Source organism: Typopeltis vanoorti, chromosome 1 (genome assembly GCF_054136105.1).
Source record: "Typopeltis vanoorti isolate ZY-2024b chromosome 1, IOZ_Tvanoo_1.0, whole genome shotgun sequence".
Taxonomy (NCBI): Eukaryota; Metazoa; Arthropoda; class Arachnida; order Uropygi; family Thelyphonidae; genus Typopeltis; species Typopeltis vanoorti.
Genome location: NC_143549.1, coordinates 83096653 through 83123539, shown reverse-complemented (window position 1 = coordinate 83123539; position 26887 = coordinate 83096653). Strand labels below are relative to the sequence as shown.

Below are 26887 nucleotides of genomic sequence, written 5' to 3'. Positions count from 1 at the left end.
TTTTTCCAAATTAGTAACCAATTTATTAATAAATAAATCTGTAGATTTATTATTAATAAATTGGTTACTGATTAGAAAAAAAAAAAATAATTTTTTTTTTATTTTGTATAGGCAGCATCCCCACTTAAAATTTCACCGCCCACTAGATCTGAGCCAATTTTTCTTCGGTCTTCCAGCGAGCACTGTTTTCCTATTTTTCCGTTTATCATGGAAGTCTGTGAGGAGGCATTCTCTGAGCATGGCTGAACCATCAGAGCTGTTGTTGAAGAATAATAACTGTGAGATTGTCCTGGTAGTTGTGATCCTGCTTTACTTGTCCTGTAGTTCTTTACTTGTTTTGTTTATTTTTCTTAGGCACTTCCCCTCGAATGCACTTATTTTGAGTAGTTCTTTCTTAGTGAGTCACCATGACTCATTTCCATATGTTGCTGTAGGGATGACCATGGCGTTGAATAGTTTTATTTTAAGATGTTTTGAGAGTTTGTTATTTTTCCATATTTTGTTTAATTTATTCATGTTTGATCATCCAATGTTAATTCTGTGTTTTACTGTGTCAGTGCTGTCTAAATTGTGGGTAATGGTGCTTCCTAAGTAGAAAAAAAGATTTTACTTAAATGAAGGAAGTAAAATGAAGGATTTTACTTGTTCTAGGGTTTGGTTCTCCAGGGTTATTGAGATGTTTTCAACTTCTCTTCTTATTTTCATTATTTTGATCTTACTGTTGTTGATCCTGATTCCAAAGTTTTTACATGCTTCATTTAGAAGCTGGACTGTTTTTTGTAATTGTAGCTTGGATATTGCAGGATTACTATATAATCCACATATTTCAGTGGTTGATGTTTCTTCCATTTACTTTGACTATTGTTCTCAGATTTGGCCCCAGGATTTGAAGGGGGATAAATTAACTGGAAAAGGTACAGAGGCAGATAACAAAGAGTTTCAGGACTATGCAATGTTGGTTATGAGGATCGGCTGAGGGAATGTGGACTGCAGAGTTTGGTGGATAGAAGGAGGAGGGGTGATATGATTGAGACTTTTTGAACTGTTGAGAGGTGGTTACAGGGTTGACACTGGGGAGTTCTTTTGCTTGGTTGAACAGCAGAGGAGTGATGACAAGGGGCCATTCCTGGAGGTTGCGAAAGGAAAATGTGAGCAAGAGGGTGAGGAGTGGTTTCTTTGCATGGAGAATGTTTGAGCCGTGGAATGCATTGCCTGATAGAGTGGTGAGAGTGAAAACGGTGAGGTCAATGAGTTTAAGGAGTGGTATGATAGACTTTGTGTTTCCTAAGAGGGACCTCCCACATTGAGTCTTGATAGACTTTTGTTTCCTAGGAAGGACCTTCTGCGATGAGTCTTTTGACTCCTTGGAGGCCTAAATAATAATAATAATATTTCCTTTAGGTATATGTTGAATAAGTGCAGTGAGAGTGGGCACTCCCTGCATGACTCCTTTTTTCTATCTTAAATTCTTCTGTGTTTATATTATTAAATTTGACGAGTGCTTTTGTGTCTTTGTAAAAGTTAGAAATGAAAGTCAGCAATTCGAAATCTGTTGATTTAATGTTCAGGTTGTTGAACAGTTCGTCTCTGTCTGTGGAATCAAAGGCTTGTTTAAAGTCAATGAAGCTGCAGTACAGTGGTAGATGTGTTCCCAGCACATTTCTGCTATAGTATTAAGTGTGAAGATTTGAACTTGCTCCTTCTGATGATTTCTTCCATTAATTTGTGCATTTAGTTTGTATAATTAGAATAAATATCTTGTAGCTATGATTTAAAAGGGTGATAGGGCAATAGTTTTCACATTTTTGTTTATCACCTTTTTTATGGATGGGTATTATGATCCCAGTTTTCCAATCCTTAGGTATTTCTCCTGAGAATAAAATTTGGTTAAATAGTTTCAATAAATATTTTATGGTTCCCTGGCCTTCATTTTTCCAGATTTCAGTAGGAATTTGATCAATTCCAAGAGTTTTGGATATGTTCATTAGGTTTATTGCTTTAGCTCATCTTTTATAGCAGGTGCTCTTTCTTTTCCTTCACTCTTTGATGACTCCCACTTTTGATTTCTTTGGAATAGTGTTTGGTAGTATTCGTCCCATATTTTTTGTATATCTTGGATTGTGCCGGTTTCCATATTATTAGAATATTTCATTGTTTCATTAGATTATATGTTGACTATAGTGTTGGCTACTTTAACTATTCTTTCCTTTCCCTGATTGTTGTTACTTGAATATAACACCTTGTTAATCTTTAGAAGAATCTCATGTTTTTTCTTTCTTTTTTTTTTCTTCTTTAACATCAGTTGTGGCATTGTGGTTATTTTGTTAATTCTTCTGCCAATTCTCTTAAAAAAACTTATTTTTTTCCATTGATGCTTATTTTATTGGGGTGCCTATCTTGAATTCTGCTGCTGAATGTAAGTTTGTTTCAGTTGCTACATTTTTACTTCTGTCAGAGTGCACTACAAGAAGGTGAGGTTTTGGATGTTAAGTTAGAAGTTATCTATTTTCGACATTCCTTTGAAGGCTATGTGAAGGTTTCCTCCAGCATATTCTAGTTTTGTGTTTTAAGTGATCCCAGTATTTTGGATATATGTAGATCATAAAATTAATAATTCTAAATTATTAACATAGTTTTAGATCAGAAATTACCAATGAATCATATAATTTTAGGCATAAATTTTGAGATGAAAACATAAGTTTGGAAAACTAATCACACCTTTTGTATCACTTGACCTTCTCATTTCAGCTGAAGATGATGTGACTGTTGGTAAATTCTATGCAACATTTTTGATCCAAGATTATTTCCGTCGCTTTAAAAAGAGAAAGGAAGAGAGAGAAAAGGCTGCTGGTGAACTAGGAGAGGAAAGCACTGTTGCTCTTCAGGTAATTATTTTGCTTGTAATAGGTCTGGACTTAGCAAAGTTCAGAACTATTACTAGGTAGCCTTTTCCTTTATCCAATTCAAATATAATGTTATTATAAAGAAATGAGCAAAGTACGACCTACCTTTTACAACCCCATAATGCTCTGTCTGAAAGTTTGGCTGTAATGAACTTTATTTTGACTATAGCAAAACTTAATAGTGTTATCTGCTTGCACTTTAAAGGCACAGGTACAGACTTGAATTTTTTAAATCAAATTTTGAAAAATAATTTTCAGAATTTCATGTTTACTGTATCCTACAGCTGGGTTGGCATGTACCTAGGAACACGTGCCCAAATTGGCATACAAAATTTTCTTGGCACACAATATAGACAATATAGACTGCTTTCCCAGTAGTAAAAGAACTTAGGTTTAGAAACCAAAAAATTTTCTAGTTTTCATGCACCTGGCATAACTGCTGTTAGATAATTATGAATTATAATTCTGATGATGCTGTACAGGACCATAACTGCATTCAAATTTTCTGCAGAAATTCATTTCTCAGGTAGTTCTAACTTAATGTATGCTAAATTTAAGGTTTCAGAGTATATTACTCAACATTGAAACCATTCAGTGATTAGGTTTATATTAAATAATCATGGTAGAATGTGTTATTTTTCTCTTTGATTTTTTGGAAGAGAAAAAAAATATTCTGCATATTAAGGATTTTAGCTGGGTATGTAGCTGCAACAGAAAAAGAAAAAAATGTTGCTGCAGATATACATCCAAATTATTATATTAAGGCTCTGCAATATTCCTACCCCCTCTACCTCTGTTTATCCTCAAATCAGGCAATGTCACATTGAGCACTGCAGAATCTCTTTCTGGATGATACACACTTGTAGAATGATCACTCAATAACTGAACTGTCTCATTTGCTTTTGTTAAAGTTATCCTTCCACAGTTGTGCTTCTGTTTTACTCGCCACATAGCAGAAGAACTCTTTGAGGCCCATGAACCTTCTTTAATAATCAGTTTTTGCCTGATTATTGGCAAAATTTCAAAATTCTCTACCATACTGGTCACCTGTCTGGCTATTGTCTTATTATTGCTTATGAGTTTGATGGTCTCATTCCTCTTTATATACCCTACACATTTTTTTTTTTTTTTGGTTCAGCAATTCCTGCTTAATGATGTTATTCATCCATCTAACTCCTACATAAGTATTCCACATAAGTGATAAAAATTCCACATGTATAGCAATCTCTCAGGTCAAGAGTGCATGATTGCTTTCCCAATTAGGGGCAATATTACTTTGGTTCCGGTAAAGGCCTTTGATACTTCCACCAGATCCAGCACTCTTGCACCCTTAGTCCACCTCCATTACATTCTCTCTCTCTCTCTCTGCTAATCATTCCTTAGCACTGTTCCCTTTACTCATTGTTCTAATTAGCTGATGTATGCCATTCACATTCTTCTTTGAACATTCTGGCCTAGATTAGCAACCAACTGCTATATTTCACCTTGTTCGCCTCTGTTTCACAGTAGTTAGCATCTCATCTTCAAGCTGAACCTCCTCCCTTTTTGACTTAAATTCTTCAGCTATCATGGGTAAAACCCCTTCCCTCCCTCTCTCTCTCTCTCTCTCTCCTCATTCTGTTCTCTTTGTCCTATCTAAAAATACTGAAGTTAATGCAGTCTCTCCCTATGACTAGTATCATTTTCTGTCTCTCACTAATGCCTATAACCTATGGGCAAGATGAACTAACCAATGCCAAAAACTCCACCTGCCCATAACGAATGTTTATTGTCTTAATCATCTAACTAGAGTAATTATTTTATTATTATTATTCAGGCCTCCATAGAGTCAAAAGACTCATCGAGGGAGGTCCCTCCTAGGAAACACAAAGTCTATCATACCACTCCTTTAATGCATTGACTGTTTGTGCTCTCACCACTCCATCAGGCAATGCATTCCATGGTGCAACCACCCTCCATGCAAAGAAACCACTCCTCACCCTCTTTCTCACAGTTTCCTTTTATAACTTCCAGGGATGACCCTCTTGTCATGACTGCTTCTCGCTGTTCAACAAAGCAAAAGAACTCTCCAGTCTCAACCTTTAACCACCTCTCAACAGTTTAAAAGTCTCAATCATATCACCCCTCCTTCTTCTATCCACCAAACTCTGCAGTCCACTCTCCCTCAGCCGAACCTCATAACTAACATTGTACAGTCCCGACACCATCTTTGTTATCCGCCTTTGTACATTTTCCACAGTAAAAGAAAAAATGTTGCTGCAGACATGCATCCAAATTATTATATTAAGGCTGTGCAATATTCCTACCCCCCTCCCTCTACCTCTGTTTTTCCTCAGATCAGGCAATGTCACATTGAGCACTGCAGAATCTCTCTCTCTGGATGATACACTTGTAGATTGAAGTTAATTTATCCCTTCAAATCCTGGGGACCAGATCTGAGAACAATAGTCTAAGTGTGGTCTGATCAGAGTCTTATACAATGGAATGATAACCATTTTATCTCTGCAGGTCAGTGTCCTTCTCATTATTGCAGCAATCCTCTGCATTACCTTCATTACCTTTGCAATATGCAATATGGTGGAGAAGTTCTACAGAGAATAGTGGGAGATCAGGGGAGAACCAGAGGTCATCCCTGAAAACTGTATAAAGAGGGTGTGAGTAGGGGAGTGAGAGGCAGGTTTTTTTCGTGCAGAGTTGTGAATGATTGGAATGCCTTGCCTGAGAGTGTGGTGTCTGCAGGGAGTTTGAATGTGTTTAAGGCGCGGTATGATGAGATGTGTGTGAGATAAAAGGACCTCCTACATGAGTCTTTGACTCCATGAGGTCTTGTTTAATAATAATAATAATAATGTCCCCTAAATTTCAGGTTTCTATCAATCATCAAACCCAGATCTCTTGTCTCCCCTACTTCCTCCAGTATAGCTCCTCCCATAGAGTATGCAGTATCCCATCGATGTTTCCCAAACCTCAAGACCTTACATTTTGCTGCATTAAATCGATACCCCCATTCATTTGCCTATCTATCTAGCTTATTCAAATCCTCTTGCAAGGCTACCACATCTGCACTATTACTTATAACCCTTCCAAGCTTTGCATCATCCGCAAACAACCGAAATATCCCCTTCAATCCACGATATAAAGGTTATATCGTGGATTGCACGTTTAACCTTCATATCATTGATATAAAGGTTAAACAATATAGGTCCCAGTACTGAGCCCTGTGAAACCCCACTTGTAACCTTCTGCCTTTTTGATATTGCTCCATCATACACAACTCTCTGATACCTATCAGACAGCCAATCCTGAATCCAGTTGACCAATCTGACATCCAGAACAATGTGCTGCAACTTGAATATCAGCTTATCATGTGTCACCCTGTCAAATGCCTTTACTAAGTCTAGGAAAATGGCAGTATATGCCTTTCCCTCATCTAATGTTCTTGTATCTTTATCATGAAAGGCTAGCATATTGCTAAAACAAGAGTGCCCCTTCACAAATCCATGTTGACTCTCACTGATAACATTACCATCATCTGCCCAATGCTGTATATGGTCCCTCACTACTTTCTCCAAGATCTTACTAACTACTGATGACACACAAACTGGCCTATAATTAGACACTTCTAGTCTGCTAACGCCTTTATGCAATGGCACTATCTTACCTTCCTTCCATTCCATGGGCACCTTTCCTGCAGACAGACTTTTATTGAAAAGCCTGGTCAAGGGCCCTGTCAGTTCTTTAGTACATTCTTTCAAACCTTGTGGTGAAATACCATCCAGTCCCACAGCTTTACTAACATCCAGAATACTCTATGTGGAACACTCTCCTCCTACACCTCTAAACCTCGAACCTGCTCTATCCCTCTAGTATTCAAATTGACTCCTTCAGGATGAAATACTCCAATAAAGTGTTCATTGATCAATTCCACTATGTCCTCTGCATTAGTCACTCTATTCCCATTTTTATCCCACAATGTCATTCTTTCACAGTCATTTCTCCTCCTACTGGCCACAAAGCTAAAAAATTCCCTAGGATTTTCCTTGGATTTAAGGGCCAATCTTTATTCATATTCCAGTTTCACCTTCCTTACCATACTAGTCACTCTTCTGGCCTGTGTCTTATATTCTCCATGCATCTTCTCTTCACCTGTCTCCTTATATCTCTTCCACAGCCTCTTTTTCACATGTAGTTCCTGTTTAATATTATTTGTTATCCACTTTACTCCAAATTGTGTCCTCTTCTTCACTCATGGAATACAAATATTCCTTCACAATTTCCCAAGCACTAATGATATCCCGGCCTTCCAATTCCTCCTGCCACGAAACTTCCCCAAGTTGACATCTAAGACTATACTAGTTTCACCAAACTTTAGCTGTTGGCATCTTCAGGGTACAAGCACTTAGGTTAAAAATCATTACACAGTTATTCATATTTTACAGTTATTCATATTTGTGTAATGTTTTTTAACCTAAGTGCTTGTACTCTGAAGAAGATGCCAACAGCTAAAGTTTGGTGAAACTAGTAGGTTTAATAAATATTTATTAGTTAACACTTGATCTATTTTCCAAATAATTACTCCTCCTGCCCTTTGTTTCAGATGCTTCTGACATTTGAAATGGAACCAACTAGTACACATTAACATATGGAGCTGACTAGTACACATTAACATATGGAGCTGACTAGTGCACATTAACTATAGTATCCCTTTTGGCTCTACAGTTTCTGCCAAAAGGAATAGTTACTGCAGTTACTGATCACCTGGTCTGCCACCCCCCCCCCAAGGGTAGTTGATCAATTTGATATGGATATCATGCAGAAAGATTTAAGTAAATTAGCATCATGGCAAATGATAATGGTTGTCAATTTAATGTTGCAAAATGTAAGGTTATGGATTTCAGGTTGAAAAAGTTACATACTTTGTATCAGATGGATTATACTGGATTTCAGGAAACTGATGATGAGGCTAGGGACTTTGGAGTAATAGTGGACAGATTTTAAGTTCAAAGGGCATATTGCAAAAGTTGCTAAAAGTGCTCAAAGGATTTTTTGGATCTTGAAATACCACACTGACAAATAAAGATAGGAAGGTTATTAGTCCTTTTTTATAAGGTTATGATTTGGCTGCATCTTGATCACTATGCACAGATTTGGTCACCTGGATTTCTCAGAGGTCAGGAGTTGGTGGAGAGGATTCAGAGATAGCTGACAAAGCTGGTGACAGGTCTGTGGAATGCTTGCTATGAAGATAGGTTGAATGTGTGTGGTTGCGAAGTTTAGTTGATAGGCAGAAAAGAGGAGATATGATAGAACTTATTAGTTATAAAAGAGGTTCTATAAGATTGACCCGAACCAAATGTTTCAATACACCATAAATAGACCAAGAGCTAGGAGTCACCTGAGGAAGTTGTGTAAGAGCATGGTCAGTAAGGGTGTGCAGACTAGATATTTTGCTTGGAGAGTGGTGAATTAGTGGAATAGATTGCCAGAATTAATTGTGAATTCCTTGACGGTAGAAGCACTGTGATAGGTATATTTGTGTGTATGTGAGAGAGAGAATAAAGGTTAGTTCAGGTCTCTTGTGATGGGTCTTTTGATTCCCCATATAATAATATATATATTCCCCATATATAACCCATATAATAATAATATACAGTCCTTTCATCTTTCAAACTCATTCATGACATACATCCAAGAGGGAAATAGTGGCAGTGGAGGCAGTATGGTGTGAGATACAGGTAAATAGAATGAAATACTTAGTCAGATGTTGTTATAGACCTAGTAATATGGATGGTAGGGACCATGAAATGTAGAATCAAATTAGCCAAGCAAATAAGAAAAGAGTGATCATGATGGCCGATTTTAATTATGACAGTATCAACTGGGATGATGAAATAGCAACTGAAAGTAAAGAAAATGAGTTTCTCAAGTGTTTGAGAGACATCTACCTTGGACAGTATGTAACAGAGGGAACATAAGGATTGAGATCTTGGATTTGATCATCTCATCAGAGGATGTTATTATAAATGAGATGTCAAATCACCCTCGAGTTGGTGAGTGACCATGAAGTGATTTGATTACCTGAGTGGTTGCCAGAAGTGTGAGGGCTTCTGTGAGGAAAGGGTATATGTGTAACTACAAGGCTAGTGATTATAAGAAGCTCAGGAGACAGCTTGTAGCTGTAGTGTGGAATGAGGAGTTGGATGAAAAGGAGATCAATGTTGCTAGGGTCATATACCAGAACTATCTGGTAAAAGCAATGTCAAAATGTATTCCAAGGATCATAAGGTTAAATAAGGTAGAAGTGAAATGGATGAATAAAGAGATTAAGCATACAATACGGAGAAAGAATGCATTATTGAAGCAACAGAAAAGGAATGGTAATAATCAGTTTCATGAGAAATACAAAGACTAGATAAGGAGGTTGACTTGGTTGGTAAGGGTAGCAAAAGTGAAGTATGAGCAGCAGTTACTAATGAAGCCAAAAATAAATAAATAAAATCCTAGGCAACTATTTCAATATGTAGCCAGCAAAAAAAAAATAGAATGATTATGGTAGGATGACATTGATTGGAAAAAAATGACGTAACTGCAACTGCTGCAGAGGATATAGTTGAAGTATTTAATGAGCAGTTCATAAAGGTATTTCGTCCTTGTGAATGTGACATGGAGACATTGAGAACAGTATAACGAGGAGGAGAGACTGACTGAGTGAGCAAGACATATATGGAGGATTGAGAAAACTTGATGGCTGTGGTACTTGATGATATATCACCATGTATTTTGAACAAATGTGCTGGGTAGTTGATATTATTATTATTATTATTATTATTATTATTATTATTATTATTATTATTCAGGCCTCCATGGAGTCAAAAGACTCATCGTGAGAGGTCCTTCCTAAGAACATAAAGTCTGTCAAGACTCATCGAGGGGAGGCCCCCCCCTAAGAAACACAGTCTATCATACCACTCCTTAAACTCATTGACCGTTCTCGCTCCCATCACTCCATCAAGCAATGCATTCCACGGTTCAACCACCCTCCACACAAAGAAACCACACCTCACCCTCTTGCTCACAGTTTCCTTTCGTAACTTCCAGGGATGGCCTCTTGTCATCACTCCTTCCCGCTGTTCAACCAAGCAAAAGAACTCCCCAGTGTCAACCCTGTAACCACCTCTCAACAGTTTAAAAGTCTCAATCATATCACCTCTCCTTCTTCTATCTACCAAACTCTGCAGTCCACATTCCCTCAGACGATCCTCATAACTATGCTTGTACACTCCTGAAACCATCTTTGTCATCCGTCTTTGTATCCTTTCCACAGCTAATTTATCCCCTTCAAATCCTGGGGACTAAATCTGAGAACAATAGTCCAAGTGTGGTCTGATCAGAGACTTATACAATGGAATGATAACCCTCTTATCTCTGCAGGTCAGTGTCCTTCTCATAATTGCAGCAATCCTCTGTGTTACCTTCACCACCTTTGCAATATGTCCCCTAAACTTCAGGTTTCTATCAATCATCAATCCCAGATCTCTTGTCTCCCCTACTTCCTCCAGTATAACTCCTCCCATAGAGTATGCAGCCTCCCATCGATGTTTCCCAAACCTCAAGACCTTACATTTTGCTGCATTAAACTGACATTTTCCCATTGATTTGCCCATCTATCTAGCTTATTTAAATCCTCTTGCAGGGCTACCACATCTGCACTATTACTAATTATCCTTCCCAGCTTCGCATCATCTGCAAACAACTGAATATCCCCTTGAAATCCACTGGCAATGTCATTGATATAAAGGTTAAACAATATAGGTCCTAGTATTGAGCCCTGTGGGACCCCACTTGTAACCCTCTACCTCCTTGAAACTGCTCCACCATACACAACTCTCTGATACCTATCAGACAGCCAATCCTGAATCCAGTTGACCAATCTGACATCCAAACCCATGTGCTGCAACTGAAATATCAGCTTATCATATGGCATCCTGTCAAATGCCTTTACTAAGTCTAAGAAAATTGCAGTATATGCCTTTCCCTCATCTAATGTTCTTGTAACTTTATTATAAAAGGCTAGCATATTGCTAAAATAAGAGCGCCCTTTCACAAATCCATGTTGACTCTCACAGATAACATTACCCTCATCTGCCCAATGCTGTATACGGTCCCTCACCACTTTCTCCAAGATCTTACTAACTACTGATGACACACTTCCAGTCTGTTACCACCCTTATGAAATTGCACTATCCTACCTTCCTTCCATTCCCTGGGTACCTTTGCCAAAGCCAGACTTTCATTGAAAAGCAGGTTAAAGACACTGTCAGTTCCCTAGCACATTCTCTTAAAACTCGTGGTGAAATACCATCCAGTCCCACAGCTTTACTGACATCCAGAGTACTCAGTATCTGAAAGACGCTCTCCTCCTGTAACTCTAAACCTCGAACCAGCCCTATCCCTCTAGCATTAAAACTGACTCCTCTAGCATGAAATACTCTAATAAAGTGTTCATTGAACAATTCCACTATGTTCTCTGCATCAGTCACTCTATTCCCATTTTTATCCCACAATATCATTCTTCCACACTCATTTCTCCTCCTACTGGCCTCATTCCATTTTGCCTACCGTTTCAATTCTCTCCTCTTCCAGCACTTCCATATATCTCTCTCTCATTCCCTCTCTTCTACTATTTCCAATCTCTCCTCTTCTAGCACCCCCATACCTCTCACTCATACTCCCTAAATTCTCTCTCTCTCCTACTCTGATTTGCCTTGCATTGATCTCTTCCATTCTCCTAATCTTATCTTTCATACTTCTGCTCTCATTCAAAAGCATTCCACCTCCTCTTTCAACTCATCTATCTCCCTCTGCAGGTCAGTCACTCTTAATCTAAATTCACTCTCCCAAACAAAACATCTCCTAAACTTTCAGAGTCACTCACACCTTCCACGCTATCAACTATTATTTTCTCATTCATATATATCTTTTTTTCAATCTCTCCTATCACACTACTTGTCTTCCTACATTCATTCCCCGTTCCTGGATATCTACCTTGACATATTTGTGCAATATGAATCTTACATCAGGTCAAATTCAAAATGGTGGAAGGAAAGAAGGTAAGATTTTGCCACTTCATAAGCTTCATTAGCCAAGCAAATAAGAAAAGATTGATCATGATGGCATGGTGACAGAACTCAAGCATCAAATTATAGGCCAATCTGTATGTCAGGTGTAGTGATTAAAGTGTTAGAGAATCTGGTGAGAACCAGAATACACAATTGGATTGACAACAGTGGCATTATCTTTGATAATGCCACTGGACAGCACAGATTTGCTACAGGGAGTTCATGTTTTAATGATGTACTCACTTATTACATTAAAGCGACAGCTGCATTGGATAAGGGAGATGGATTCACAGTAATATACTTAGATTTTAGTATATTCGATTTTCAGTAGTATACTTAGAGGAAATAGGTGATCTTGTGATGATGGTAGATAAGGATCTGAAATTTAGAAGACACATTACCAAAATAGTGAGGATAATACAAAGAATTCTGGCAATAATAAGGAAGAGACTAATTGTAAGGAGATTCTGGTTCCCATTGTGTAAGGCCTTGATTAGGCCACATATGGACTACTGTGCACAGATTTGTTCACTAGGTTTTCAAAAGGATGAAGAGATATATATTGGAAAGGGTCTAGAGGTGATTGGCTATGTTAGTGTCAGATCTCTGGAATGTTGAATATGAAAGGTTAGGAAGTTGTAATTTATAGTCTAGTAGATAGGAGGAAGAGGGATGATATGATAGAGATGTACAAATTGTGAAGGGGATTGTTATATGATTAACATTGAAGAAATTTTTTCATAAAATGAGAGGAGAACAAGAGGTCATCTCTGGAAGCTGTATAAGGAGGGTGTGAACAAGTGATTGAGAAGCAGGATGTTTTGCATGGAGAGTTATGAATGATGGAATGTATTGTCTGAAAGTGTAGTGTCTGCAGAGAATTTAATTTGTTTAAGGCACAGTATGATGAGCTGTGCATATAACAAAGGAACCTCCTAGATGAGTCCTCGACTCCATGGGGTTTTAGGATAATACTAATACTAACTGACCAGTTGCTATTTGTATCTTGGAGCAACATTTATGTAATTGAACAATCTTTCCCTCTTTCTATCCCCCCCCCCTTGTACCTTGCTAGAGCTGACTTATATTGCTGAGTCAGAGGCAATGCCACTTGTCTTGAGTTCACATAATACATTTGCAAATGTGCAACCTAATCCCATTACTGTATTCTCATTGATGTTTCTCAATTTGCTAGCACCTCCAATTATCTACTTCAATTCTCACATCAGCCTCTGTCAGAATGGCAACTGCAGTATCTCCACCTGTTTGATTTTACATCTTTGTAAAATGACTGCTTAGTATCTGAACTATTTTTTCTGCTTCTGTCACTTTCTTACCATCAGCACCAATTAAAGTTATCCTTCCATAATCATTCTTCTCCCTTATCTGTTAGCCCTCTTCTCCCTTATCTTTTAGCCCTCTTAGCTGATTTCCTCTCATAATCTGATTTAGTCCTTATCATGTCTATGAGCATTTCAACATTCCTTTGAACCCACAGTTATTCTTGCATGAAATAATTTCCAGCCCCTTTAGATTGGATACCTGAAAAAATGCACTCTGTTGTTTAATCTGTACTCACACTCATTTGTCTCAGGGTGGCCCACACTCGGCAGAATCCTTCTTACCATCTTTCCCTAATTTTGCACTCCCATTCTCTCACTGAATAATAGTTTCTCCAAATCATTGAAGTGCAGTCTATCAGACATATACAATACTTTCTCCTATCAAATTCACTCCAGACATCTATGAACTACATGCCATTTTTTTCTGCATAGTCTTTGTATTGACATCATGCTTACAATCTTAACTCTCTCCATATTTTTTCTTCCACAATTCTGTCATCTCTCATTGCATATAACTTACCCTTCAGATCATTTGTACCTGCCAGAACAGTCAACTCTCTCTCTCTCTCTCTCTCAGCATATTAACAACTTCACTGATATTCTTGATCTTTGCACCTGAGAAACATGCTTTTATTATATTCTCATCAAGCATACACCTCTTATCACAGAATATCGATACAATACTATCTCATGTGAAGGACTTCACTTGAGTGTGCTATTTCTCCTTTCATTGCCATCTTGTCATTCACATTACCTTCAACTGCTTCTTTCTTATTTTGTCCACTATTGCTTACTCCTTTGAGCACACTCTGCTATAACACTCTTCAAGTTCATACCTTTCTGAATTGCCTAACATTGTGGACAAATGATAATGTTTGCCAGTTCTGTGTTAGAAAGTATAGTTATATACTTTGGGTCTGAAAAGATTACAAGTGATTACAATAATGGGACCATACTATAAGAAATTGACGAGACTATTAATTTGAAGGTAGATAGACAGAAAGGTGAAGTTCAGAAGGAATACAATAAGGTGGGGAATAGCATAATGGTGCATAATCCACTTGCATGTATTAAAAAAAAAAAAAAAAAATTCAAGTATGGATGAGTACGCATGCTGCTTTTTATGTAAAAATAGTTAATAAATGATTGTAAGAATACTTGGTTATACTGCAGCATACAAAAAATAGAAATGATAAGTTTCTAAAATAAAAGAGTCTAAATTATATAGATAAAAAGTTCATAGAGAAGTTAAAGTTATGTGGATTCAGCTTCTGTATATATCATGGTTTATCCCTATCTCCGATTTTTAAGTTTCCATAAGTCTATACCTTCTTTAATTGATATACATCAAGAGTAAACATAAGAGAAATAAAATTCTATATGTATTTTGTTTTGAATAGGCTGGACTTCGCACACTTCATGAAGCTGGTCCAGAACTGAGGAGGGCAATTTCTGGTAACCTCGAAGAAGATGAGTTTGATGATGGTCCTGATATTCTACCAATGCATAGGGTAAGATGTGTTAAATATATATATAAGGCTTATTTATCTAGTTTCCTTAGGACTCTAGGATGACCAATTAATTACAGATTCAACATATTCAAGAGTTATAGAATAAAATGTTGTGATCGTCAGTTTATCATAAAAATTCAAGAAATCGGTTATTTATAAAAGGATATTAATTTTTTTTTCAATTATGCAGATTAATCTTTTTACCTGGAAACCAATTTTATGTAATGGCTAGAACATTATGAAAACATAGCGCTTACTTTGATGCAACCTTAATATAGTATAATTTGGTGCATTTCACAAAATGCAAAAGCACCTTCAGATTAGTTTGCCCATTCATATGAGTCATTTTTAAAGTCTTGCTGATGGATTTCATTGAAATATGATATTTGAAATTCTTTCAATAGAATCATCTGTTGCTTTTTTTTTTTTTTGCAACAAAAATTTGAGGCTGGCAATCAAATATTTTGAAATTTGATTTCAAAATATTTGAAATTTCAAATATTCAAATATTTTGAAATTTGATTGCCAGCCTGATTGGCCAAGTGGCTGGCATATCCATTTTCCAACAAAATGGCTGTGGGTTTGAATCTCACCATGGCATAGATGTTTTGCCCATCTTTTGGTAGTAGATGAATTTTATTACTCAGTGTGAGACCACCCTCCATATAAAAAATGAATAAAAATACAAAAAAAATTAATGAAAACAAAACGAAAAAAAATGTTAGTCCACCCACAAACTAAACTGCTACAACCTTTCATAAGTGAGAGTTACATAAAATAAAAATAATTTTAAAAAATGCTACTTAAGCAAATTTAGTATTTAAGATGGACCAGAATATGCCTAAATTATTTAATTTTGGTTTCTCAATTGGACCATTTTTATTAGCAAAATTTAGAAAAACAATTTGAACTGACAATAATTGCACACAGACTGGATGGAATTGAAGGAAATCTCATATTTATGATCATTGTTAAAATTTATCTAATCATTTTAGTTTTTGTTTCAATTAGACAATTAGTAGTTGTAATTTTAAGCATAACAAAATTACATGTTACAAAATTACAATGAGTTGACAAAATTCAAAAAATTATAACTAATTATGAGGATGGAGGCAGTGCTAAGAGGAAGGCAAAGCAGAAGTGGGATGAGTCAAGAGTGGAAAAGGACAGAGAGAAAAAGCGAGAAGCCAAGAGAGGAATATCAAGCTCTTTATGATCAATTAGAGACAAATGAAGGACAGAGAAAGATTTATCAAGTGGCAAAATGTAGAAATAAGGCATCAAAAGATGTCTTACATGTGAGGCAGATCAAAGACTCTTGAGGAAGGGTATTAAGGAGGGATGTGGATATAAGAAACAGATGGAGAATATACTTTCAAGGGCCTTTTGAATGAAGAAAATGCAAGGACTCACAGAGAAGATGAGGAGCCTTATGAGGGGATGGTGCAGAACATTAGTAGAGTGGAAGTGAAGGAGGCCATAAAGAGGATGAAGAATGGAAAATTGGTGGACCCTGACAGGATCCCAGTGGAGGCATGGAAGGCACTGGAGGAAGAGGGAATTGACCTGCTGTGGTACCTGTTAATAAAAGTTTGTCAACAGGAAAATATACCTGAGGAATTGAGGGAAAGTACTCTTGTGCCCATCTACAAGAGTAAAGGGGATGCACAAGACTGTAAGAATTACAGAGGAATAAAGTTGATGTCCCACACAATAAAAATCCTAGAAAGGGTTCTTGATGGAAGACTGAGGAAGGAGGTGGTGATTGCAAAGGAGCAATTTGGCTTCATGCCTGGTCGATCGATGACAGATGCTATCTTTGGGTTATGCAGATGATGCAAAAGTTTCGAGAGAAGCAATGGGAGCTACATCTGGTATTTATTGATGTAGAGAAAACGTATGATAGAGTGCTAAGGCACAAAGTCTAGAGGTGTCTGAGGGAGAAGAAGGTACTGGAGAAATATGTCAGGCTGGTGCAGGAGATGTAAAGAAATGTGAAGACAAGAGTTTGGACCTGCCTGGAAGAGAGACAGAAAGTTCTCCAATGACAGTTGGCTTGCATCAAGGGTCAGCATTAAGTCCGTTCCTGTAATAAGTTTATATTGTGATGGAGGTGGTGACGGAGGAGGTGAGAGAAGACGTGCCTTGGAGTATGTTGTATGCAGATGACATCATGCTATGTGCAGAATCAATAGAAGAAGTGGCAGCTAAACTGGAAAGTTGGAGGAAAGTACTGGAAGAGAGAGGTATGAGACTGAGCAGAACTAAGTCAGAGTATATGTGTTGCAAAGTGGATGGCAGCCAGGAGACAGATCTGGGGCTGGAAGGAAATGTCATCAGTAAGGTCAGTGACTTTAGATACTTAGGTTCAACAATGAAAGAGGATGGTGAGGCTGAGAAAGAAGTGGGGATGCTGAATAAAAGCAGGATGGTGGAACTGGAGAGAGATGGCTGGAGTGCTATGTGATAAGAGGGTGCCGATCAATCTAAAAGGCAAAATCTACAGGACAGTAGTGAGACCAGCTATGATGTATGCTATGGAAACTGTGGCCCTGAGGAAAAATAATATCAGCAGGATGGAGGTAGCGGAGATGAAAATGTTTAGGTGGATGTGCGGTGTGACCAGAAAGGAATCATCTGAGAAATGGCTATGTAAGGGGAATGGTGAAAGTTATGAACTTGGGAGCAAAGATACAGGAGGCAAGGTTGAGATGGTTTGGTCATGTGATGAGGAGGGAGGACGAGTATGTAGGAAGAAAGGTCACGCAGATGGATGTGCAGGGGGGAGAGGAAGTGTGGGCAGCCAAAGAAGAGATGGAGGGAGATGGTGGAGGAGGACTTGAGGATGAAGAGCTTAGATATGGTTACAACTTAGGAGGTTGTGGAGGAGACTCACTACAAACAGCAACCCTGCTTCAGTGGGACAAGCTTCAGAAGAAGAAGAAGAAATTTTGAGGATGGAGGGGAGAATTACACACACACACACACACACACACACACACACACACACACACTTGAACTTTTCTTGAGGAGTAATTTAAAAGCAGGACCTCCTTGATGTTCCTGATAAGAAGAATTGCTCCAAATTAAAAGATTGAGTGACAGCATAATAAGAATTCTCATATGAAGAGTCTCACATCCTAGTGCCAACAAGGAATAACATCCTACATTTTACCCCTCAAACTTCCAACATCAGTATAAGCAGGATATCTCATTAGGCTCTATATCTGAGTCCTTTGCACTCCTTCAAATGTCAGAAATGCAGCCATGCATAGACTTCGGTGCCTGTTTTATGGGAGTAAGGAGCACCAAAATAAAGAACCTAAGCACAAAACACTCGAATGTGCTAATTGGGAGGAAGAACATCCAGCCTGCACCCCAAGCATGCTAAAAGTGGAAAAATGAAAACGAAATTCAAAAGATCAAGACCAAGCAGAACAAACAGAAAGTATACTGCAACAAAATCCAGTGAGAAATCTAATGCTGAGAAGGCACCAGTAAAGAAAATGTCAAAGGGACATTAATATGTATGTCTGTCTCACGTTATAGTTACATCATCTGTGAGCAATACTGTTTACAGTTTCTTGTAATCTCAACAGAGTGAATTAGAGAAAAAAATTAATGTTTCTCACTCCTGAAAACACAACAGAAAATGATTGCATTGCATCTAAACCTGCTAATTTGAAAAATAATATATTATGTTCCCCATAGAATAAGGGTCATGCTTCCAGATCCACAAATAGACGATGGATACCCCCCCTCTCCAAAGATAAATAAAACCATTAAAGTACTTAGTATCCTAAACATAGCAGAATTTAGCAATATACTGGATATCTGTCCTGATGAGAAAGAGATGAATACTGACCATCTACAGCTCTCTAAAATGAAAAATTCCAAGACTAATAAAATTTTGTAAGTCCTCGGAGAAGTAGATAAATCTACCAAACATATGTAACTAGCAGATTCCTACAAGGAATTGTTGCAGATTCCACCAAAATATGGATGATATCGATATTCTCTTGCAGAAACATGAGCCAGTGCTGTGCTTCTGTCTGCGGGACATATTTGAAACCTGGTGAGGATCATATATCATCGCAAGGATGGGATGGGAGGATAGACCTGCTCATGGAGGAATTATCCTTCTGCATAACCATACTCCTTTCTAACAAGTTCCATTTATTATTGACATAGATGCAGTTGTCATTTGCCTCTCAGTAGGATCTCTTATTACAGTATATCTACAGTAGATATGCTGTGTATATCTACCACTAGTACAAATATTTCTGAAGGAACACCTTGATGTTGCAGTTGCTTTCCCCTATATTCTTAGTGGTGAATTTAAATAGCCACAATACTCCAGTAATGCACAAACTAACAGAGGAGGAGCTATGGACTACATGCTTGACAATAGTAATCTGTTCTCTTCAAACACTGGAATGTATCCATGTACATACACATACATAAGATATATGTACTCTACACATGTAGAGTATGTATATTTTATGTATATACTTGTACTGCTGTCATGAAGATACTTCACATGCAAACTTTGTTTATACTTGGATAGAGGATTAAACCAAGAACATAATTTCTTGGCATCTTTAATTTATTGCAATTGAAGAATGTTCACAGTTCCTGGGGATAGTCAAGGGGTATCTAGAGGAAGTATTATCACACTTTATACCCAGAGTAAATCAGGTAGGAGTTAGATGGATGAGTAGTATCATTAAGCATGAGCTGTAAACAAAGAAAATGTTGTGGAGAATATATAAGGAGAAAGGTGACCAACATGGTGAGGAAGGAAAAATCAGATTATGAGAAGAATTTAACCAAACAGATGAAAGGAAATACCAAAGAGTTTTTCATTATGTGGCAAGTAGGAGGTAGAATGACTATGGAATGATAACTTTAATAAATGTAGATGGTAGAGAGGTAACAGACGCAGGCAAAATTTTTGCTTGATTGAAATTGAGTGGCCATTTCCCAACAGTTGATCATCCAAGTGAAGATATTATTATGACAGAGGTGACAGGGACTGATGTGAGAACAGTGGTTGTTGATTTGGAGGTACTTAGGACATTGCAGAATCTGAAGGCAAATGCAGCTGTAGGATTGGATTTTTTTATAACAATCATGAGAGAAGTACAAGAGCCTGTACTGCTGTGTGTGTGAGAGGTGTGGATAAGGGTTGAGAAAGAAGAAACCTATTGACAGTCTTCATAAAGAGCTGTATATTGAAACTGTTGGGAAACACATCATTGTGAAGGCTGTTCCAGAGGACAGAGGTAAATGGAATAAATGAGTAAGAAGAGAAGCAGGTTTGGTGATCTTGCAGTTGTACTGTAAGGGGATGTTGGACAGGTGTTGCTCTTGTTTTAACAGGACTAACTCAAAGTGGAGGAATGATGTTGCCAGTTCACTGGAGCAGTGATCATGAGAGTACCTGTAGAACACAGAGCTGAAACAATGCATTTGTGGGATAGAGATTAAAGTGATCCTGTAAGGGAAGGGGTCTGATTGAGCTGAAGGGGGTCTCTGTGAGCTGATTGCTCTCCTCTGGATAGCATCAAGAATTTTAAGGTTTTAGGTGCACTACCACCACAAATGTTTGAACAGTATTCTAAGCATGAGCAAATTTGGGATTGATATAGAGTTAATAGCTGGATGGGTGCAAAATATCTTCTTGAGCAGAGAAGAATGCCTAGTTTTTAGAAGCTGAGGAAGCTAGTGATGTGATGTTTTGTTTGTGCCAAGTGATATTGGAGGTAAATGTCAGTAGAAGTAGGGAGAGTTCATCCTATCTGTTGATGTGTGTATTAGTATATTACTGAGGATGAGGAAAGGTGAGGTAGGATCCCTTTTGCAAGAAAAGGCAGGATTGTGTTTTGGCAGCAATGAAAGTGACTAGGTTATCCTTGCCCCACTGAAGAATGGTACAGAGATAGATCAGTGTTTAAGGCATTGGTTGCAGATGATTTTGATGTAAGCAATATCCGGAAACTACAAGTTTTGTTAGAGGAGGAGGATGAATGGAAAGTATTATTCTCTGGCAGGCACTGGTGCCACCCATGTAATGATGGGACATTGGCTTGTGTTTTAAGAGAATGTGCAGGGGAACTGGTGGTGCCTTTGACTAGGCCATTTAATTTAAGTCTCATCTCTGGTAAAGTCCAAAGAAAGTGGAAGGAGGGCAAAATAATTCCTCTGCATAATGGAGGATCTAAGTCTCTGGTAGCAAATTATAGACCAATCAGTATCTCAGGAGTGGTAGGTAAAAGTACTGGAAAAATTGATAAAAAAAAAGAATTCAAGAATGGGTTGATAATAATATGATACCGTGTGAGGGATAACATGGCTTTGTGAAGGGTGGATTATGAATTAGTAATCTACTAACTTTTGATAATAGTGACAGCTGAGTCGTATAAAGACAATGGCTACACTATGAATCTACTGGATTTTGCAAAGCATCTGACAGAATGCACATGGAACTCTGTTACTGAAATCAGAAGAAATGGAGATGGATATGACACTGGTTATGTGAATAAGAGGGTGACTGTGGGACCTGTATACAGGACAGTGTTCAAACCAATTTTAACTTATGGATCTTAGAGCTGGGTTAGAAGTAAAATAAAACACTTGACCAAAGACTAGAGACCTCAAATATGAGAGTCCTGAGAAAGATTAGGAGCATGAACAGAAGGCATCAATGGCAATATCATATTAAAAACAAATTTGATTATGTATATGGAGGGGCAGAATCAAGGCAAAAACAGGTGACTAGTGGTGTGCCACAAGGTTCAGTGCTGGGACCACTACTGTTTAATTGTAAATAAAGGTTATAGGAAATAATCTGAAAGGAAATTCAGTTGTTTGCTGATGATGGAAAATTAGATAGAGCCTTGTTCTTCAACCTGTGGTCTGCGGACTGGCACTGGTCAGCGGAAATTTCCTGGCGGTGCGCCAAAAAGTTCTTCATCTCTCAGAAACAATGCTCCAGCTACGTATATCGAATTTTCTAACCTCTAAACAGCAGCAGATGTTGCACTAGCTAAAAATCGTAATTTTATAACATTGGATTTAATAAATAAAATACTATCTACATTGGTTTATGTTTCTGTCATAGCCGTCAGCCGGTCCGCGAAATATTTTTCCTATTTTCTCCGGTCCTCAGGTGAAAAAAGGTTGAAGAACGCTGAGATAGAGTAATAGTTAATCAAGGTGATTTGGATAGCTTGCAGGACAATTTAAACAGGCTGTCAGCACAGGCAGAAGATAACAGGTATCAGTTTAATGTCAAGAAATGTAAAGTTATGCATTTTGGGATAAATAGATTACAAGCTATGTACCACATTGATGGAACTGTATTCCAAGAAATAGATGAAGCTAGAAATTTAAGGGTGGTGGTAGACAGAGAGTTAAAGTTTAGAGGACATATTGCTAAAGTTAGCCCATAAGATTACTGACTATTGAAGAACACACTAACAAGTAGAGATAAGGAAGTTGTTTTTCCTCTTTATAAGGCCTTGATACATCCACAATTGGATTACAGTGCTCAGGTCTGATCACCTGGATTTCTTGGTTATGAAGAAGCTATTGAGAAGATTTAGACCCCTAGCAAACAAGCTAGGGGTCTAAATGGTGAGTGGTCTGTGGAATATTCCCTATGAGGATAGATTGACAGCATGTGGATTGTAGAAGTTGGTTGATAGGAAAAAAAGAGGGGCTATGATAAAAACATTTAAGTTGCTCAAAGAGTTTTATAGGATTACTGCAGGGGAAATATTTGAGCACTGGCTAGATTGCTTGGGGGGGGGGGGGGGGGGCAGAACAAGAGGCCTTCCCTTGAAGTTGGGTAAGAGCGTGGTTAGCAAGGGTGTGAGGATTAGATTTTTTACTTAAAGAGTGATGAATGAATGAATGGGTTGCCTGAGTCAGTTTTTGATAATGGTTTCAAGGAGAGGTATGATAGATATTGTTTTATAGTTTGGGTCTCCTACGATGAGGTTTAGGACTCCATGGAGGTGCTGTGCAATAATAATAATAATATGTGATTCTCGAACAGAGTCATTTATTTTTCTCTCTCTGCCATTCCTGAGACCTTTTTTTTTCTCTTTCTACCTTTCTTTTTCACTTCTTTGTCTCATCTCTCCCTTCCTTTCATGCTCTTAGCTTTCTCTGAATTCATCTCTTTACCTGAATCTCCCATTCTCCAGCCCTTCTTCTCTTCCTTTTTCTCTCATGTCCTTATCTCAAACCTAGTGTTGTTCTTCTCAAACTAGCTAACCTCTTCAGTCCTTTTATCTCTTGATTCCCACTCAGTATTCGCACCCTCTATCTTCTTTCTCAGCAGTTCTGTTTGTCTCTTTACAGATATCCTACTTTCACCTAATGTTCACTTGCACAATCATGACTATTACAAAAATACATCTCCCTCTGTCACACTGCTCAAGGTTAAATCCTTAAACCCATTCTTCATATTCTCTTCTCCCACTAACATGCTTCTGATATATACAAGTTGACATGCACCCATTTCTGACACACTATTTTCATTACTACTGAATCCCAAGTTCAAAATGCTTATGTCACCCAGCACTTCCTACTGCCTACATTTAGGGCATTTTTATTCCTCACCTTACAGATTTTTAAACCACTGGATCCATTCATGCCATTTGCATTGTATGCTATTAAATCAGATAGGCTATGAACAGTTTTTAAATGGTGCAGGCTGGTGATGTGCTAAATCTGTCATTCACCTTGATAGATGCAGCTGCATCCAGATGCAATACAGAGACAATAAATTTGCATCTAAAAAGCCAATCATACAAAAAACTATGAATTTCAATATTGCAAACTCAAAAAATCCATATTGGTAATGAAACAAACACAACAGAATCACTTACTAATACTTTTTTTTAACACTCATGTCAGCCAACTACATCTATAATCGCCACCAGCAAGAGGTCAAAATCAGGAGATTCTAAGTTGAATCCTATCTGGCAGATTCCCTTGGATTTCCTTTAACCCAGAGGTGTAGCTAGGGGAAGGCAGAGGGGTCGGTCTGCTCCTGGTGGCACTTTGAATCTTTTTGAACTTTTGCAGTTAATTCTAAACACAGTCTCCAGAACTCAGTTCCAAATATTGTAATACTACTGCAAATTTTCCTCACAATTGCTGTAAGTGTTGCTAGTTGTGAGAGGAGTTTTTCTAAATAAAATTGATTAAGAATTACCTACATTACTAGGAAATAGACTTCTCCAATATCATCGAAGATTTTGCTAACAGAAAAGCAAGAAAAATAACATTTTAGAATGTTGAAATTAAAGTTTTACTTCAAAAATAAACATAGTGTTTTAATTTATTTCTCTATATGTCGTTTTGACTTTTTGTAGTATTTTTGGTGTGTATTGAGAGGGGCGGCAAACTCAGGGACCACCCTTGGCAGCAAAAGCTCTAGCTACACCACTGCTTTAACTACTACTTCTTCTTTCACTATGCGTTATTCCTGCTTCCTATGCAGGGTCCGCGTGTTACTTAGATGCGACTTCTTGTTAGTACTACTCCCAACTGACCTGTCACCTGGTCTGCTGCTGGGGGGGGGGGGATATATTTTTGACTGTAGAGGCGTATGTTCACAGGCCGGTTTGCCTGCTTGCGGGATGAAAAACGCCAGATAAACTGGAGGAAAAAACCCTACTGCCCATGCCCAAGACCGGCTAACCTGAGGAAGATCCTCAAATTCCTCACGTCTATGACGGGAATCGAACCTGGGACACTCCTTCCCCAGGCATATGGTTGCGAAGTGCAAAGCCACTAGGCTAACCGCACGGACACACCACTGCTTTAACCTGATAGAGTATTTCCTCTCATATTTCAATTTTTCTCTATACCATGTTCATCACTTCTCTGGCTTTTATGCTGCTCATACAGATAGCATTGGATGCTATCTTATTTCCTCCATATCAACTTCATTTTCTATAGTGCTTTCCTAATTTCTCTGTTCATCTGTTTTATTCCTGCTTTATTTTCACACCTATCTATTTGTATATCATTTGTATATCAACGGTTATCATTCCGTTGTATAAGTCTGTGATCAGACCACACTTAGACTATTGTTCTCAGATTTAGTCCCCAGGATTTGAAGGGGATAAATTAACTGTGGAAAGGGTACAAAGCGGATAACAAAGATGGTTTCAGGACTGTACCATGTTAGTTATGAGGATTGGCTGAGGGAATGTGGACTGCAGAGTTTGGTGGATAGAAGAAGGAGAGGTGATTTGATTGAGACTTTTAAACTGTTGAGAGGTGGTTACAGGGTTGACACTGGGGAGTTCTTTCACTTGGTTGAACAGCTGGAAGGAGTGATGACAAGAGGCCATCCCTGGAAGTTACGAAAGGAAACTGTGAGCAAGAGGGTGAGGAGTGGTTTCTTTGCATGGAGTTTGGTTGAGCCGTGGAATGCATTGCTTGATAGAGTGGTGAGGGCGAGAACGGTCAATGAGTTTAAGAAGTGGTATGATAGACTTGTGTTTCTCGGGGGAGGGGGGGAACCTCCCCTCAATGAGTCTTGATAGACTTTGTATTTCTTAGGAAGGACCTCCCACGATGAGTCTTTTGACTCCATGGAGGCCTGAATAATAATAATAATAATAATAATAATATAGTTATACACCACTTGTGTCAAATTCATTTCAGCTGATTTTCATGCATTATGAACTGTTTTTTTTGTTTTTCCTTTTTTAGTTTTAATTTTCTATTTTAATTTCTAATTTATTTAATTTCTATTTTAATTTAATTTTTTAATTTTTAGTTTTAATTTTGCCAGCCTGGTTGGCCGAGTAGTTAGCTTATCTGCTCTCCAGCCAAAAGGCTGCGAGTTCGAATCCTGCCATAGGCATGGATGTTTGTGATTATCTGTGAAAATACTAGTGGTGGTGATGGGCAACAGATGGCATTGGTGTAGATGATGATGATGGTAGTTACGGCTTTTTGCCAGCCTGGTTTGCCAAGTGGTTAGTGTATCCGCTCTCCAGCCAAAAGGCTGCAGGTTCGAATCCTGCTGTGAGCATGGATGTTTGTGATTGTCTGTGAAAATACTACTAGTGGTGGTGGGCAGTAGATGGCGTTGGTGTAGATGATGCGATATGCAGTAGTTGGTGGATTGAGTGGTGGAGAGAGAGAGAGAGAGAGGGGGAGAGCTGTAGAGTAGGTGTCCTCCCTAGATGAGTCTTTGAACTCCCTGGAGGTGTCACATAATAATAATAATAACTCATCTTTGCCATAAGTGTTCCAGTATTTCTATAATCATTCTCTCTCTCTCTCTCTCTATATATATATATATATGTGTGTGTGTGTGTGTGTGTGTGTGTGTGTGTGTGTGTGTGAACACTTTTTTTTTTTTAAACTAAAACCATCTACTGTGCAACACTTACAATTTCATTCATTTTTAAAAAAATTAATAAATCCAGCCATTCCAATACTGGCTTGCTAAGAGAACATTATAAGAGAGAATCCATCTCTTCAGTATATGAATATGTGTATGTAAGTGTGTATCTGAGTACATTATTGTTTTCTTGACCACCATGGAGGTACAAGACTCATTGTGGTAGGACTATGCTGGTCAATACAAAGTCTATCTTACTTCTGCTTAAACTTATTCACCATTTTCACTTTCACCACTGTCTCAGGCAATGTGTTCCATGCTCCATGCAAAAAAAAACTCTTTAACCTTTTACTCACTACTTCCCTTTGTGGCTTCCAAGGATGGCCCAAGGGGTTGTGACCAATATGTCATACTTGCCCCAGTTAGTTAGAATGACTTGGAAGATGAATGAACATATGAAAATATTAAGGCAGAAGGAATTTATATGTAATTATGAGACATGCTGCTATCATAGATGTAGAAACCAGCTTGCAGCAGCACAGTGGATATGTACATACAGGGTGTTCGGGATAAATTTGACATATTTATAATTAATTATATTTTTCCGTAAGTTACATGTATTAACACACAC

At 38.0% G+C, this 26887-nt stretch overlaps 1 protein-coding gene across 1 annotated transcript in view; it reads left to right on the top strand.

The window, feature by feature from the left end:
- LOC150110163 (muscle calcium channel subunit alpha-1-like) overlaps positions 1 to 26887 on the top strand; it is a 1246847-nt gene that overhangs the window by 1091560 nt on the left and 128400 nt on the right. The window contains exons 40-41 of the mRNA XM_090391329.1: positions 2749 to 2885; positions 14766 to 14876. Of these exons, the coding sequence (XP_090247455.1) occupies positions 2749 to 2885; positions 14766 to 14876 (248 nt within the window). The remainder of the gene's footprint in view (positions 1 to 2748; positions 2886 to 14765; positions 14877 to 26887) is intronic.